Source organism: Diceros bicornis, chromosome 21 (assembly GCF_020826845.1).
Source record: "Diceros bicornis minor isolate mBicDic1 chromosome 21, mDicBic1.mat.cur, whole genome shotgun sequence".
Taxonomy (NCBI): domain Eukaryota; kingdom Metazoa; phylum Chordata; class Mammalia; order Perissodactyla; family Rhinocerotidae; genus Diceros; species Diceros bicornis.
In genome coordinates, this window is record NC_080760.1 from 55,783,132 (window position 1) to 55,799,374 (window position 16,243).

Genomic DNA, 16,243 nt, shown 5'->3' on the forward strand with positions numbered 1-16,243 from the left:
CCCGTCTGTCCCCTAGTCTCCTCCACCTTGGACTTGGACGGTTTCCCTGCCAGCCTGGCCTGCCAATGCCTGGGGCTGACATTCTAGGGTTTTCCCTCACCTCATTCTGAGACCCCTAATTCACATAACTATCCCTGTTCTTGACACTCGACGCTCCTGTTTGCGAACTGGAAGTGCCCTGGGTCTCCCAGTGCTGCCCAGAGTGAGGTGCCAGGTCCGACCCCACTGCCCCCACCCCACCCCTACGGCCCACCCAGGGCGTGTCCACACCTGAGGGAGGGCCATGGGCACAGGCCTGCAGAGCACAGGCCGGCCTAGGAAAGCTGGTCGACTTCAGTCCAAGTGGATCTTTCTGTCTGTCCTGGATTCAGTGTCTGTCCTGCCTGGACCTGCTGCACAGCTTGAGACAAGAGCACCTGGCCCGCACCCCACTTTCTCTTCTGTGGAATGGGGGGCAGCCTCGCTTCCCTCCGTGGCCCAGCTGCTGGTCACTCTGGCAGGCAGGGTGTCAGAAGGAGCAGTGTGTGCGAGGTAGTGTGTTTGCTGCGTGTGTGTGCTGTGTGTGGTGCGTGTCGTGTGCACAGTGCTGGTGGGCGGAATGTGTGCATGCTGTGTGTGTCGTGTGTGTGTTTAGGGAGGGGACGCTGCCAGTGGAGTTGTGTGGGTGGGCATCGGGCAAGAGCATGGCCCTGGTGCCCCCCAGTGTCCTTTTCCTCTGAACTGCACCCCACCTCCCACGGGGGCCCAGCCCGGGCAGCAGAGGTAAGGTGAGGGACACCAAGAGGGGCGGGCTTCTTTGGCCCAAAGGCAGCAGGCAAGGGGGCTGGACCCAGTGGGGAAGGGGCTGCCCCAGCCCACCCGGAGCAAGAGGATCTGGGGCAGAAGGCCCCCACCTCCCTGGCCCGTCCTGCCGGGGAGGCTTCCTAGTGAGGAAAAGAGAAAATCTCTGCCAGGACCAGGATGGGAGAGCCCATTCCTGGGAAGCAATGGAGAACTCAGCCCTCAAGGCCATGGAGGCCTGGCCTCTGCTGGCCCCTCCGCACCCTCCCCTTCCTGAGCGGGTTGGGCCATTCCAGGGGTGGAGGTGGGGGCTGGGAGGGGGTGAAGACCCCCTGTTCCCCCCACTGTGAGCCAGACAGAGCTCACCCAGGACCCTCCATCTAGTGGGGACAGGAGAGGGACCAGGGACTGCACTGTTACCACGCAGTGGGGCCAAACGGACCAGTGTCCCCCATAAGGGGCCTCCTAGCTCAGCCGAGGACAGGGGTGCCCCCAAGGAAAGGGGTGTGCTTGGGTCGGGGCAAGTCGGAAGGACCAGGACCCCCAGGAACTGAAGGTAGAGCCTTAACCACGTGGCGACCACTGCCTTTGTAAGCACTTTGCCCGGCAGCAAACAGCCATGTTGGGAAATGTAATTAAAAACAAAATCTCCTGCCAACCCGGAAAACCTCTCCCCGTGGACTGTGTTATTAAATCAGCTTTAAACCCGAGCGTGGAGCCCCCCACAGGCCACCCGCTAAGAGACTGCAGAGACGGAAGGACGGGAACCTCAGCCAGATCCAGGGAGGGGACTGCAGCGCATGTCACATGCATGGTTCCTCCTAAATTCATCTTCTAAAGAGATTTAAAGACATCCCAAAGGGTCAGAGAAGGAATTCACAATGACTAGTTTCCTAAAGGAAACACTCTAAGAAAAGGGAGGCAGGGAAGGCTCTTCCCTTTCTCGCTCCAGGGAAAATGTTTTCTTCCCTTATTTTTAATTTGTTCCCTTACATGTAGGATGAGTGATGAGTCTCCACAGACTCTTCAACTCTCTCCTCTGGTTTGTCTAACTCTGCAGGCATCCCTACTTATTGTCTGTCTGGTCACTCATTCTTGGCTCACTCAGTCACTCATTCATTGACTCACTCATTCACTCATTCATTCTGTCACTCACTCACTCAGTCTTCACTCATTCATTCACGCACTCATTCACTCACGCACTCATTCACTCACTCACTCATTCATTCACTCACTCATTCATTCACTCACTCACTCACTCAGCCAGGGCTGCTGCCCGCCCACGTGGTCCCACGCTCCAGCCAGAGCACAGGCACAGACTCTCCTCCTTCCCTCACTCAAGTCTGTCTCTGCCTCTCTCTGCCTTGCTCCACCCTGAGCGCCTCTCTCTCTCTCCATCTCCACAAGGCCTCACTGCCTCCTGCCCCAGACCATGACACCTCCCAGCCCTGAGATGCCCTCACGAGTCACGGGGAGGCTGGCGTTGACCCCTGTCTGTCCATGTCTGGGTGGACACTGGTCCCTGCTCCACCAGGGCTCTGAGCTCTTCAAACTGGGGGGTAGTTTCACTGCTGGATACGGGAGCTCCTCCAGGGAGGGGGAGGGACCGAGGTGGACACCTGGAGGCTGCCTGGCTCCTTGCTGCACCCCTCACTCACACATGTGTGCACACACGCACACACTCACATGCACGCACACGCATGGCCTTCTCCTCTCGGCCCACTGGCACAGTGGAGAACACCGAGGGTCCCCGGTGTAGGCATCTGAAGGAGGCTCCCACTCAGGCTATGGGGATCAATGAGAGCATCTTCACTTCACAAACGGAGGACAGGCCCGGTGGGGGGGTCAGACTCCTGTCTTCTAGTCTTCTATGGCTCAACTCAAGTTCATTTCCATTTAACATTCAATTTCTTTCTCAAACTTAATGCTTTTGTTACATAAGTAACTCTGTTACTTTACATAAGTAATTCTTTTAAGTAATTTAACTGTTACTTAACTCTGTTACATAAATTTCCCTGAAGAAAGTCCTAATAAGCCACCTGAAAAATGTCATGAACTAGGGGCTTTTGCAGTGCTTTCCAAACTGTGCTGGTGAGATCAGTACAATGACTTTTTTTTTATTGAGGTAACATGGGTTTATAACACTATATAAATTTCAGGTGTACATCATTATATTTCAATATCTGTATGGATGACATCATGTTCATGTTCCCACCCAAAGACTAATTACCATCCGTCACCACACACACATGCCCAGTCACCCCTTTCACCCTCCCCTCCCCCTTCCCCTCTGGTAACCACCAATCCTCTCTCTGTCTCTATGTGATTGGTGGTGGTTGTTGTTTATTATCTTCAACATATGAGAGAAATGATACAGGATTTGGCTTTCTTCGTCTGACTTATTTCACTTAGCATAATGCCATTAAGGTCCATCCATGTTGTCACAAATGGCAAGATTTCATCTTTTTTTATAGCTGAGTAGTATTCCATTGTGTGCGTGTACATATAGATATACATATAGATATACAGAGATATATACCACATCTTCTTTATCCATTCATCCATTGATGAGCACTTAGGTTGTTTCCAAGTCTTGGTTATTGTAAATAATGCTGCAATGAATATAGGGGTGCAAATATCTTTTCAAATTATTGTTTTCGTGTTCTTTGGATAAATACCCAGCAGTGGAATAGCTGGATCATCTGGTATTTCTATTTTTAATTTTTCAAGGAATCTCCATGCTGTTTGCCGTAGAAGCTGCACCAGTTTGGATTTCCATCAGCAGTGTATGAGGGTTCCCTTTTCTCCACATCATCTCTAATACTTGTTATTTCTTGTCTTTTTAATAGCCATTCTGACAGGTAATGACTTTTGATTAGATTTTTAATAGAGTGGAATGAAAAATAGAGTGGAATGAGGTAGAAATGGAAAGAACAGAAAATATCAAGTGCCCCCTACATGGTAAGGATCTATATATATTGGTCATAATAAAACATATTTCTTATAGTGGATTTTGTTCAAAACGTGTATAAGGGTGCTCACTAAGGTGTGAGCCTCCTGGAGGGGTGGGAGGGGCTCGTGGCCTCCCCAAGGAGGGGGAGGATTGTGGCTAGGCCTGGGTTTGAGGCAGTGGCATCAGTGACCAAGGCTGGGCCTCACACACGGCCCAAGTGCCATCCACAACCCAGAGAGAATTATCCCAGGATCCAGGCTGAGGCCTGGTTCTGTGGGTGTCAGGAACTCAAGGAAACTCCCTTCTCTTGCCAGACCCAAAGGTCATGAGGTGAGGGGAAAGGTTGAAGAGCCATGAGACGTACAGAAGACTGAATGTTGTTGTGACAAAGCCAATTTTTAAACAATTTCCAGCCGTCTTCCCTTCCGCGGCCTCCAGAGAGGTCCCTTCAAGAGAGAGCCTGGTGAGGAGTGTTTACAGCAGCCGGGGCCTTTGTGCCAGCGCCCCTGCTGCTCCCAGCTGAAGCTGAGCAGGACAGCACCAGGCCTGGGCCAATGCTGCCCCGCACCTTCTGGCTCTTCCAGTGGGCCCCCACCTCCTGGCCACACTCTCTCCAGCTGCTCTCCAGCCCGGGGTTCCTCCCCCAGCCTTTCTTCTTCCCCTGGCACTGGCCCTGCCTCATGGCCTGAAGGTTCTCCCATCTCCCCCTGCGCCCTCCTCCCTCCCCTCTCTGACACAGGCTTCCCTGCAAGACCTCTCCTGCACCCCTCACTCTCCCTTGGGGGCTGTTTCCCAGACGACCTAAACTGACACCCTTCCCTTCTCTGCCCTCCTTCCCTTCCCTTCCTGGCACAGAGGAGTCAGTCGGGGGGCTGAGGACATGGGGTGCTGGCAGGGGTGCAGGGAGCCACCCAGCAGCCCCCTGGACAAAGGGCGTAGGCGTAGGGCATGGATCTGCACTTCGAGGAACACTGCAGGCCCTCCCGGGGGGGCACACTCTACTCCATCCACATCGCCAAGGGGCTGGGCTGTGGGGACAGCCTGGCTGACCTTCTCCTTTCCCGTTTGGATGCTGAGGGGGGAGTTTTCTGCATTTCCTAGTAGAAATTTTACAGATAAGCTGGTCTGCAAAGGTCTCAGGACACTAGCAAGAGATGAAGACGACAGAGAATGTCTCGTGCATGAACTCCTCCTCCTCCTTCTTGTTGCTCGCAGCTGCCGCCTCCTGCTGGCTGAATGTGGCAGCCACAGAGGCACACCATTTGGCTCTCCCCTCAAGAGAGCACCCTCAGACTAGGACCGGGCATGGAGGGAATTTGAGCCTGGCCATCTCTGCCCAAAGGGAGCCTCCTCCAATGGGCAACCCACTGGCCAGGCTGAGGCTTTTTAGAACTGCCCTGAAGTCAGAGTCTGGAGTGAAGCTGGTGAAAGCAATCGTCTGTGTATGAGGCGCGACCAACTCCAGCCGTTTGGGCTCCCGGTGGCCATAGACGGCTGATTTCTGCCCCTCAGGCGCACAGGGCCAGCGCCCTGCCTTCGCCAGCTGCTCTGGTGGACATGGTCAGAGCAAACCATGGCTCTCCTGCCTAGCTGGGCCCCCAGTCGCCCCCAGGCAGAGCCACAGGGAGAGCTTGTGGGGTCCTGGCGCCAGAGCCCCACTGGAGGTCCAGGGCCTACCCCCCCGGTGGGACAGCAGTATGTCCCCACAGAGGGGCTCTTCCCCATCCCCAGGACACCTGGCGGAGCTTGAAGCATATTTGCTCGTGAGAGGGGAGGAACCCCGTGATTTAAGCTGGGGAGACCTGCTGGGCCGGCCGGGGGTGGGGGGGGCCGTCCAGGGCCCAGGGCAGGGATGGCCTAGGTGTCTCTGAGATAAAAGCAGCGGCAGGGAAAGGATGAAGCTGGCAGGCCCCCGGGACCGTGTGAATGAATCCAGCGAGTATCCAGGAGAATGGAGAACGTGCCGCCGCCAGCTGACCACAGCCTCGGGGGTGAACCGGCCGCGGCCTCGAAGCCTGCAGCAGGGCGCACTGCGAGCTATGGCCACCAGAGGGCGCACGAGGGCCGTGGGAGGGTGGTGGGGCCGGGCTGGGGGGGAGGGGAAGGAGGGGGAAGCGATGGGGGGAGGGGGATTGAGGGAGGAGGGGGAGCGAGTGGGGGAGCGGGGAGCGAGGGAGGGGGGCCAGAGGAACGGGAGGGCCGGTGAGGGGCAGTCCTGGAGGCGGCCCTTTCCGGCAGCAGAGCCCAGGTTGGCTGGCGGCGGGCTGGAGGGAAGAAAGGGAGGCTGAGGACGTGCCTCCTGGATCCTACTGGGCTTACGGCTGGCCAGCTTGGGTGGACCCGTGTCCTCGGAGGTGGAGAGCAAGGGCCGAGGGTGGAGCTGGCTAGGAGGGAGGCAGTGGGGGCGGCAGGTAGTCCCGCCGGCCGGTGTCCTGACCCGTGCTTATGGCCGCGTGTGAGCCCAGCTCCTGGCTAGCACCAGGGACAGAGACACGGCCCGCCCTCAGGCCGGCGGGGGGAGGGTGCTCACCGAGGCCTCCCAGGGCCCTCCCAAGGCCACCACTGGTGTCGAGGAAAGCTGGGGGCTGTGGAACCGAAGGAGGGCTGAGAACTTGGTGGTGTAGGGAAGCAAAACTTGCTGCTTCAAGATGTGTCTCTTTAGGGGCAGGCCTATGGCACAGCGGTTAAGCGCGCGAGCTCCACTACAGCAGCCCAGGGTTCACCGGTTCGGATCGCGGGCGTGCATCCAGGCACCACTTGTCAGGCCATGCTGTGGTGGCGTTCCATATAAAGTGGAGGAAGATGGGCATGGATGTTAGCCCAGGGCCACTCTTCCTCAGCTAAAAGAGGAGGATTGGCAGATGTTAGCTCAGGGCTGATCTTCCTCACAAAAGTAATAATAACAATAATAAATAAAAATAAAATTTTAAAAAATAATTAAAAAGAAAAAAAAGATGTGTCTCTTTGGCCTTAGGATTATTTGGGGCTGCTTATTTCAGAAACGGCAGACGGGGCGGGGGGGGGGGGGGGGACAAGCTCTGAAAACCAAGTAGAAGTTACCCTTTGTAGGAGACATTTACATTTGTAAGGGAACTCTCCATTTGTAAAGGTGTCTGCCTCTCTGTACCAGGAAGAGGGGGACGACCTTATCTCTAGAAACTCTTATCAATGTGGAAGGCAAGGACTTAAATCTGCATAATAACCTTGCTCTTGTTCACTGTGCTTTTCTGGTAACCTTCTATAACTGACTCTCCCCCCCACTCCCAACACCCTCCTTTGTCTTAAGCTGAAGATGGTATCTAAGGTGGCGACCTCAGCCATTCTGGCAAGTTACTCAGTTTTCCTGGGTCTCTCCCATGTATACACGTTATAAAGCTTTGTTTGATTTTCTCCTGTTATTCTGTCTCATGTCAATTTAATTCTTAGACCAGCCAGAAGGACCTAGAGGGTAGAGGAATGGTCTTCCTCCCTTACAGCAGCCAGCCCAGGAAATCAGCAGTTAGTTTGCAAAGCCCAAATCGCTTGGCAAACCCAGAGCTTCCCAAGTGGCTACAGAAGAGGGAGGAGGCAACGTGGAGGCGTGAGGTGTGACCTCAGAGACCAGGGAAGGACTGGGAGGAGGCCCTGTGATAGTGGGGATGGAGCCTGTGGTCTTCCCAACCTTCCCAGACCTGCCCTGGCTGTGCATGGGGCAGGGCCCGGCCAATGCCGGTGTGACCTCACCAGAAAACCAGATGTGTGGGTGCAGGCAGATTTACGAGGTATACAATCCTTCCTGGGTAGAGCCTTGGAATGTTAGAACCCAGAACTCTGGACAGACTGCGGGCACTAACCACCTTCTGCACGTTCTGGGGAAATTATATTCTGCCTGTGGAAGGTCACTCTTGGGAACAAGAGGTCCTCAGAGGGCACATCCTCAGGCAGGAACTGGCCCAGGTGGGAACAGACAGCACTGGACGCTGTGGGCCATGTGGACCAAACCCAGACCTCAAAGGCAGGGGAACCAGGAACACGAACAGAGAGCAGGGTGGTGTTGGGATGCCGCCAGTCCTGCGCTGTAGCGTCCAATGGGTCTGCCTGCTCACCCCAGGGACAAAGCCAGGGTGACCATGCCTCTCCGGGTCATTGCTTGCTGGATCTCCTGAGACCCTGTGAGGTGGGCAGTTGTGTGCCCAGGGGGAGATGGAGAGAAAGTTCCAGCTCTAAGCCAACCTCACCCAGAAACTCCTCACCCACCGTCACGCATCAGATGGCTCAGAGACAGGCTCACGGTGACCCATGGGTGCACACCTCACGGTGGCACAGAACGCTGGGCCATGACACCACCACTGGCTCCCACCCAAGGCACACCCCAGGTGGCCACTGTCACCAGACGGCTTCCAGCCAGAGATCCAGGCATCGAATTCCCTGCCTGCATTCCTACGCCGCCAGGTTTGCCCTGGGAGGGTATGTGTGTGCCGGGCCCAGGTGGCCGGAGACAACACACCTGTCGAGTCCAGACCTGCTTCCCCAGCGTGAGGCTGTTACAGGAATCTCACTGGAGGTTCCATCACCCACAGGGAAGCGGTGGCAGGGGAGCAGACGCTCAGGGAGTCGGAAACCCCCCGTCACAAGATGCAAGAGCACTGGGGGTGCTGGCCTGGGCCTCTGGGACTTGGGACACGTGGGACTGGCAGCACAAGGTCAGAAGTTAAGGTCTGTGTGGAAATAAGCCACAGGTCACAGCGGGAAGACCCTCCCAAGGGGCCCCTGGGGAAGGAAGGGAAAGGGAGGCAGAGGCAGGGGAATCTGCTGACACAAATAGACCCGCTAGCGGGGGGACACACACCAGCCCCTCCATTGGGCATCCAGGGGACACGAAGCTGGTTCCCAGAGTTCGGTGTTGAAGGAGGCACTGTGAGTGGTGCACGATTTGGGGGAGGACCTGTTATGGAAATCCCGCTGGCATAACTGGTGACCCCTGGATATGCGGCCTCCTTTGGGAAGAATGGACCCCAATGTCCCACCTCCTGGGGTTGCTGTGGGTTCGAGGACATGGCTCATCTAGCCACAACTACCCTCTCGACATGCCGGAACTGGACTGCATACCGAGAGCAGGCATCGAGGAAGCTAGCCCTGTCTCGCTGCCTCTGTTTTCAGAATGACCCCACAGATGTTATCAGGCGTTATACAAATACCTCAGCCATGCACGTTCAGACACAACATTTTCAAAGGACATCTGAGTCTCGTGGCCGAGCTGTGGCAGTAACCTTGGGGACACTTTATGAGTTGGTCATTCAGAATCATGAGAGCCCCCCTCCTAATGTAGCTTGCTTTCCAAATGACAAGGTCCTGCTTGGACGGGGCAAAGCCCACTCATGCTTTCATTCCAAAAATACTTGCCGAGCATGTGCCGGGGGCTGGAGGTAGTCTGGGGCTGGGCACAGACGATGTGCCCTGTCCTCAAAAGCTGACATTCTGGGGGGAGACGGCAAGGAAGTAGCCCACACAAAAACCGATAGGCAGCAACAAGTTAGAATGTGTGCCCCTAATAGGGGCCGAAATTCATCCAATCCCCTTCTGGGCAGCTGGGCAAGGGGCTCCAGAGCACTCCAGAGGAACGTCACACTCCCCTTCTCAGGACAAGCCCAAAGCTTAGGAGAAAACAGGGAGAGATGCTGGGGGCGAGGGATGAGGCAGCCCTGCCCAGATGCCATTCCTGCCCCCACAAGTGAGACCTAGAAGCAGGTAACGAAGGGCCACAGCCTACTGCACGTCCCTGGGGACAGCAGGGCCATTGGCCCCACAGGTGTGGAAGCCCCACGGATGTCACCACACCTCAGCTGAGGACATCTCGTGACACGCACAGAGCCCTGCCTTCAGCCTCCAAGGAAAAAGCCCCCGAAGCCTTCCAGGTTCATGGATCCCACACTCCTGTCACCCGGAGTCACAGGAAGACCACACAGGGAGAAGCTGACCTGACCCCACACACGCTCACACACATCCACGTGTCAGGGAAGAAAGAGAATCCCCCTCCGCCCTTTCCCTTAAGGTTCTTGTGGCTGGCCAAATAATTAAAAGACAGGTTACCAGGAGAAAATAAAACAAGGTTTAATAACATGTATACATGGGAGAAACCAGGGAAACTGAGTTTCTTTCTTTTTTTTTAATTTTTATGAGGAAGATCAGCCCTGGGCTAACATCCGTGCACATCTTCCTCCACTTTTATATGGGACGCCACCACAGCATGGCCTGATGAGCGGTGTGTCGGTGTGCACCTGGGATCTGAACCTGGGCTGCCAGCAGCGGAGCGCACCTACCGCGCACTTAACCGGTACGCCACGGCCGCCCCAGAAACTGAGTTTCTCAACAAATGGTGGAGGTTTTTCACCTTAAATACATTTACCTAAAGGCAAAGGAGGATGTTGGGGGTGGGGAGGAAGACAGAAATCAGTAACCAAGAGTATGTAGATTTAAGTCCTTTCATTCCGTATTGATAACAGTTTCTAGAGATCAGGTCATCCCCCCTTTTCCCAGTACAGAGAGGGAGATACCTTTACAAATGGAAATTTCCCTTTTAAATGTAAATGTTTTGGTAAACAGAACTTTGAAAAGAATGGCCTTAGCAAGATCCCTCCCAGTCTGTCACTTTTAGGCATAAATTTGGGGGAAGGTTACAGTTTCTTTCAGAGAAAATAATCAAGGTAAAGAGATATTTTGAGGTAGCCAAATTTTGATCTCCCACACATGCAGAGTCACGCAGGCTCACTCACACACCCATGCACGCTCACATGGTACCGAATGTACCCCTAGACCTTGCCCATGTGACTGGTCCCCTGCTACAGGGTCCCTCTCCCCACCCAGCTCCATCCCGGCCACCCTGCCATCCTGCCTCAGCCCCCTTCTCCTTGTCTCCCCTCCCCCTGTGTCTAGTTAAGAAGCCCCTTCCCCTGGGGCCTCCCCCACCATCACTGCAGCCCAAGGCTGAGAGAAAGTAACAGAGGCAACAGCTCACAACAGTGTTGACGCAAAATGACCAATGACCATTCTATAGATAGGCAAAATAAAGTGAGTTTACTTGAGCCAGAATGAGGATTATAACCCGGGAAGGCCTTAGAAAGCGTTCCGGAGCATGGTTTTCAGTACAGTCTTACATCTTTTTACAACAAAGAACATACATTAAACACACCCAGGATTCATTTTTGTCAAAATTTCAGAGGTATTCAGTTGCAAATTAGCAGGTCAATGTGACGGTAACGTCAGGAAAGGGACTAACCTGGGCGTTACCAATAGCGCATTACCAATAGGGTGTAGGAGGGGAAGTGTGCATTCTTACCTTAAAAGAGTGCATTCTTTAATGGTTACGCAGACGTACAATGTACGTTTGATAGGCTATAAGTCAGGCTTTTTAGTTTAAACCAATCAGTTTTGAACCCTTATAGTTACCCCATATAGCTCAGGAAGTGAAAATCTCTTGTCAACAGGAACTGCGCTTTAGAAGTGTGAAGTGTGACTGTCTGGGACAAACAGGTGGCGGAGACTCAGCAACCCCAAGGGAGGGCTCTGCAGGAAGAGGATGGAACCGCCCACGGAGGCGGAGGCGGAGGCCCGGGAGAGGAAGACCCTCTGCCCGGCAGCCCTGGCCCACCTGGCACCTCCACCTCCCCGCAGGCTGCGCACTGATCTCCTTCCCCACTGCGAGAAGCAGAAGCAGGGTGTGGTGCTGCAGGCTGCACGCAGCAGGTGCGCTGCTAATATTCGTTGAAGGGAAAGGCACTTAATGGGGGATAGAACACACGAAAGAGCCTGATGTCAGGCTAAGGATGCCCGACTCTGTTCTAACGGGGCCTCCAGGTTCTGCGCTGGGAGGGTCAGGTCAGGCTGGCTTTGCAAGAGGAACCCTGGCCTCAGACTGGGCAGGGGGCTGGGGCACACACAGGAGGCTCTTGAGTCCACCCTGGGCTGAGGGTCTTGGCCCAGGTCGGGGGAGGCACATAGGAGGCAGCGCTGCCCTCAGACTGCCAGACCTCCCGCTGGGGATCACTGTGGCCCAAACCGCTGCCTCGGAAGCCCCAGAAACCAGAGTCCCCCTCCTCCAGCCCCCTAAGTAGGTCCTGTCGCCACCCGCTCCCCCACCCATGGGAGAGCTCACACCTCAGCCGGGAGCCGACGGCCTCAGAGAGCCCGGGCTGAGGGTCCCTGCCTCCTCACCGCCCGCAGCCGGTCCGCCGTCGGGAACGCCCACCCCACCTGCAGAAGGGGTTCCAACATTGCTCCATCTGCCTCCGCGGACGCATTCCCTCCCCGCTGCTCAGCCCCAAACGCAGCTGGCACCTATGGGCCTCGGACCACGCGGGAGCCCTACCCCCACACACCTGCCCAGCCTCGCCAGGCGCCGCGACGTCACCGCCCGCGGGGGTCGAGGAGGACCGGCTAGCCGGAGGAGGAGGAAGGGGGGAGGAGGGGAAGGGGGGAGGAGGGGAAAAGGGAGGAGGAGGAGGATCGGGGATCCGTGCGCCGGAGGAGAGGGCCCGCGGGGCCTGCATCTTCGGGTCGGCAGGGTGGGCAGGGCCGGGATGGGCGGCGGGGTGAGGCCCCGCCCCCGAGCGCGCTCCCGACTCCGCCCCCGGGCTCGCCCCACCCCGGCTCCGCCCCATGATACGCCCCCGCCCGCCCAGCCATCTGCGCTCGGTCGGCAGGCCTGGAAGCGTGGGGCTGCCGCGGGCTCCGGCGGGTCGGCGAGGCCGTGGACCTGCGTCCCCCTGGCGGTGAGTGGCGGGGGGACGGCGGAAGGCGCCCCCCAGGGCGAGGTAGGGGGCGAGCGAGGGGGCGCCGGGGGAGGCAAGGAGAGGTCTAGGGGAGGCCTGGAGTCGGGGGTTGCGGTGGGCCGGGCCCCAGGAGGCTGAGCCTCCAGCCCCAGCCCCCAGCCTCCCAGCCCTTCCGAATATTTCCGAAGATCTGGGGCGGGAGCGGGCGGAGACCGCCGCCAGACGCCTTCCCTGGCCGGGTGGCCCAGGGCTGCGCAGACACTGGGGGCCCATCACCCAACCCTGGGTTCCCCGTGATCCTCACGTGGAGACTGGGGAGGGGCAGCCTTCCTGCCTTGAGGAGGGGCTGCGATCTCGGCGGGCCGGCAGGAAGGGGAGCGCTAACTCCCCTGGTGGATCCCCCTGGGGACAGGGGCCCTCAGGAGAGAGGTGAAAGCTCCCTGTTTGGCATAGATTATGCAAGCATATGAGGTGCTGAGGAGCCCAGGTCCCCTGCGGTGGGCCACCTGGTCCCTTCCCAGCCCTGGGGGGACAGGAGAGGCTCCTACCTCTTGCTGGCCTGGGGTCACTGGGTTCCGGCTTTCCCGGAAATCAGCCACCTGAGCCTGGGGGAGGAGTGCGCAGTCTGGGTCCCGGATGGCGCTGCCCCCGCAGCCCACTGGCTCCCATCAGGGCTCCCTCTGCCCATCCGGGAAGCATCAGTCCCCTCGACCCTAGTAATGTCCGTCCACTCTGGCCAGTGCCTCAGCTCAGCCAACAGGGCCTGCTTGGTTGGGTGCCTGGCAGTGGGCAGTGAAGACTCTGGCTGTGCCTGTGGCCATGCATGCCAGGGCTTGCTTGAGGACAGCTCAGGGCTCCTCCACCCAAAACCTCACTTTACAGAGGAGGAAATGGAGGCTCCTTCTTCCTCGACGGCCTGGATACGGGGAACAGGCCCCAACCGGGCTTAGCACTGTTCTTGAGCATCTGCGGCTCCTGCTCCCCACCTGAGACCTCAGCGCAGGCCCGGGGCTGGGCCCGAGAGGTCTGCAGCCAGCCCCTCCCAAAGTCCCTTCTCTCTCTGGCCTTCTCCTTCCTCCCAGGCCTGGAGTGCCCCTGCCCCCCCCCATGGTGTCCCCAGCAGAAGGCAGTGGACTCATCCTCCCACACCGGGCCTCCTACCAAACCAGAACCAGAACCCCAGCTGGCCCCATTCCAAGTGCTGTCTCCACCCACTGCCATAGGCCTCTGCCCAAGGAAGGGTCCTGGTGCAGGGCACAGAGCAGCCCTGTCGACTCACACCCACCAGCTGGGGCTCACCTGTGTCCATTCCTGCTGGTGTGACTAGGTGTACCCCACTTCGTCTCATTGAGCCTGTTTCCCAGCCACAAAATGGGGGACTAGCAGATACTTATGGGGTCCTTGTCTTCAGCGTTAAAAAACACACAGAATGGGAAGCGCCCGTCGCCCTCCCAGCACAGATGCTGCCAAGGCTAGTGCTCAGGCACATGTGCTTCATGCCCCAGCCCAGCCTGGGTCCCCATGCCAGGCACCGAGCTGGCACATGGAAAGTTCTGGATGCAGGTTAGCTAATATTATCCCCCCACCCCCAGGACCACGGAAGGGGCCACTTCCTCGGCCTCACACCTCCTTTCTCTGTGATTGTCAGAACAATAATGAGTTCCCTCCTCTGGCCTCTAGTGCCCTCTTCCCACAGCAGCAAGCGCCACAGGCCTGGGAGGGGTCTCCACTGAAGGAGTCTGCGCTGAGTGCGGGCAGGTTAGGAATGGGCCAGAAAGATCCTCTGTGTTCTTGCCCAGCTGCTGGAAGCTGGCAAGTCCCGGCCCCAGGGCCTGGCACTGCGTGTGGGTGGGCAGCCCGGCGGCCCTCCAACCAGCTGTCTCGCTGCAGAGCAGACCCGGCTTCTTTGGCTCTGAGACCCCAGACGGGACGCCTGCCCTCCAGGATGAAGGTCTTCCTGCTGGTGCTGCTGATCGCCCTCCTGGGTGTGGAGCGAGGTGAGAGCCCTTGGGCCCCAGGCCTTCGGGAGGCCCGGCCCTCCTCTCCTCCCCCGGGATCCTTCAGGCCAGTTCCCATGTGACCTACTCTATGCAACCTAATAGGCCTCTCTCCCCCAGCCAACGATCGCTCCTCCCTCCTGCTCCCACTGGAAGCCTCAACCCTGCGACACACTGTTGTCGCCATGCATTTGAATGTCACTGGAGCCCTGGTGTCATTATCTTTTCGTGGGGCCTCGCTTACAATAGTTGCTCAATAAATGTCTGGGAGTATGCAGGGGTGAGAGATGCTGGAAGGCATCCCTGGGGGGGGGGCCGGTGAGAGATGCTGGAAGGCATCCCTGTGGGTGAGACGGTGTCACCAGCATGTCCCCTCCTTCTGCAGCCCACTCCCTGATGTGCTTCTCATGCATCAATCAGAACAGCAATTGGTACTGCCTGAAGCCGACCATCTGCTCCGACTCGGACAACTACTGCGTGACCATGGCGGCCGCAGCGGGCATCGGTGAGTGCGGGCGCCGGGCGGCCCAGCTTCCCCCTGCCCCTGCCCGGCTGTCTGCCTTTCTGCTCACAACTCGTTTTCCTGCGCAGGTAACGTGGTGGATCTTGGCTACTCCCTGAACAAGGGCTGCTCCCCGATCTGCCTGGGCCCCAAGTGTCAATCTCGGCGTGGCGTCCGTGGGCGTCCACTGCTGCCAGAGCTTCCTGTGCAACATCAGCGCAGCCGGTGGGCTGCGGCCAGCGCCACCATGCTGGGCCTCGGGCTCCTGCTCAGCCTGCTGTCGGCTCTGCTGCGGCTTGGCCCCTGACCGCTGGGACCCTGTGCCCAGCCCGGACTCCCAAAGTTCAGGAAGCAGAGCCCAGCCTTTCTCAGACCCCAAAAGGATATCAGAGCCTCCTCCTCCAACTCCTCACCCTGCCTGACTCCTCCCCCTCTGCCCTCAGTCCCCACAGTCACGCCTGCCCCCGCATCTATACCTGCCAGCTGCCCTCACTTCCGGGCAATGATGTCACCTTCCTCGGGAAACCTGGGAAGAGATGAAGGTCCCCCTGGAGCCTGAGGGTCCCGGAGTCGGAACTGAGTCCCGGGGACACTGGGAGGGGCACCTAAGCCCCAGGCCCCTTCCTGTCTGCCCCAGACGGTGCGGATGATGTGTTTCGTGCTGCTGCCTCTCAGAAGAGGGAGCGTGCTGTGGTCGTGGGTGAGCGGGCACGCTCAGCTGTGTGGACAGGTGTGTGTGTGTGTGGCCGTGTCGGGTCATGTTTCGGGGAGGTGGGGGAAGTGTCAGGAGTCCAGCTGTAGCAGCTGGGAGAGCTCCAACACCAGAGCCCCTTTTCTCTGGCATTTCCGTCCCCCACACTTCACTCACTTCAAGGGCAGTCTTGTGGGGAACGGGTTCCACTGCTTCCAGGTCTAGGCTGCTGGACCCAGGAATCGGCTCCCACTCCCAGATCCTGCTGTGGCCCCCGCACCCTCTGCTCCCACAGTGGAGCCCTCCTGCTGCTTTGGTGCCTCAAATAAACACAGATGTTCCTGTTCTGGCTGTGATTGTGTGGCCCACCCGCCTGGGAGCCCCCTTCCCAGCAGGGCCCTGCTATGTGGTAGGCCACGGCAGGGATCCGGAGCCCCCAGTGTGGAGGGGTCGGGGATCCCCATGGCAGCGCCCCACACTGAGGCCCACTTGGGCAATGGGGGAGAGGGGTTCCCTAAGTCCACAGCCTAGAAGGGAACCTCCACCTCATGTTCTGCACTTTCTCCTGCCCCT

General features: G+C 57.9%; 1 protein-coding gene across 1 annotated transcript; it reads left to right on the forward strand.

The window, feature by feature from the left end:
* The first annotated feature begins 11,222 nt into the window (after positions 1–11,222).
* LY6E (lymphocyte antigen 6 family member E) lies at positions 11,223–16,014 on the forward strand. The gene is given in 6 exon segments (XM_058565038.1): positions 11,223–11,455; positions 14,371–14,477; positions 14,863–14,982; positions 15,069–15,132; positions 15,134–15,213; positions 15,216–16,014. Coding segments are annotated over 6 exon segments (609 nt in total). The 5' UTR covers positions 11,223–11,288; the 3' UTR covers positions 15,287–16,014.
* The last annotated feature ends 229 nt before the right edge of the window (positions 16,015–16,243 follow it).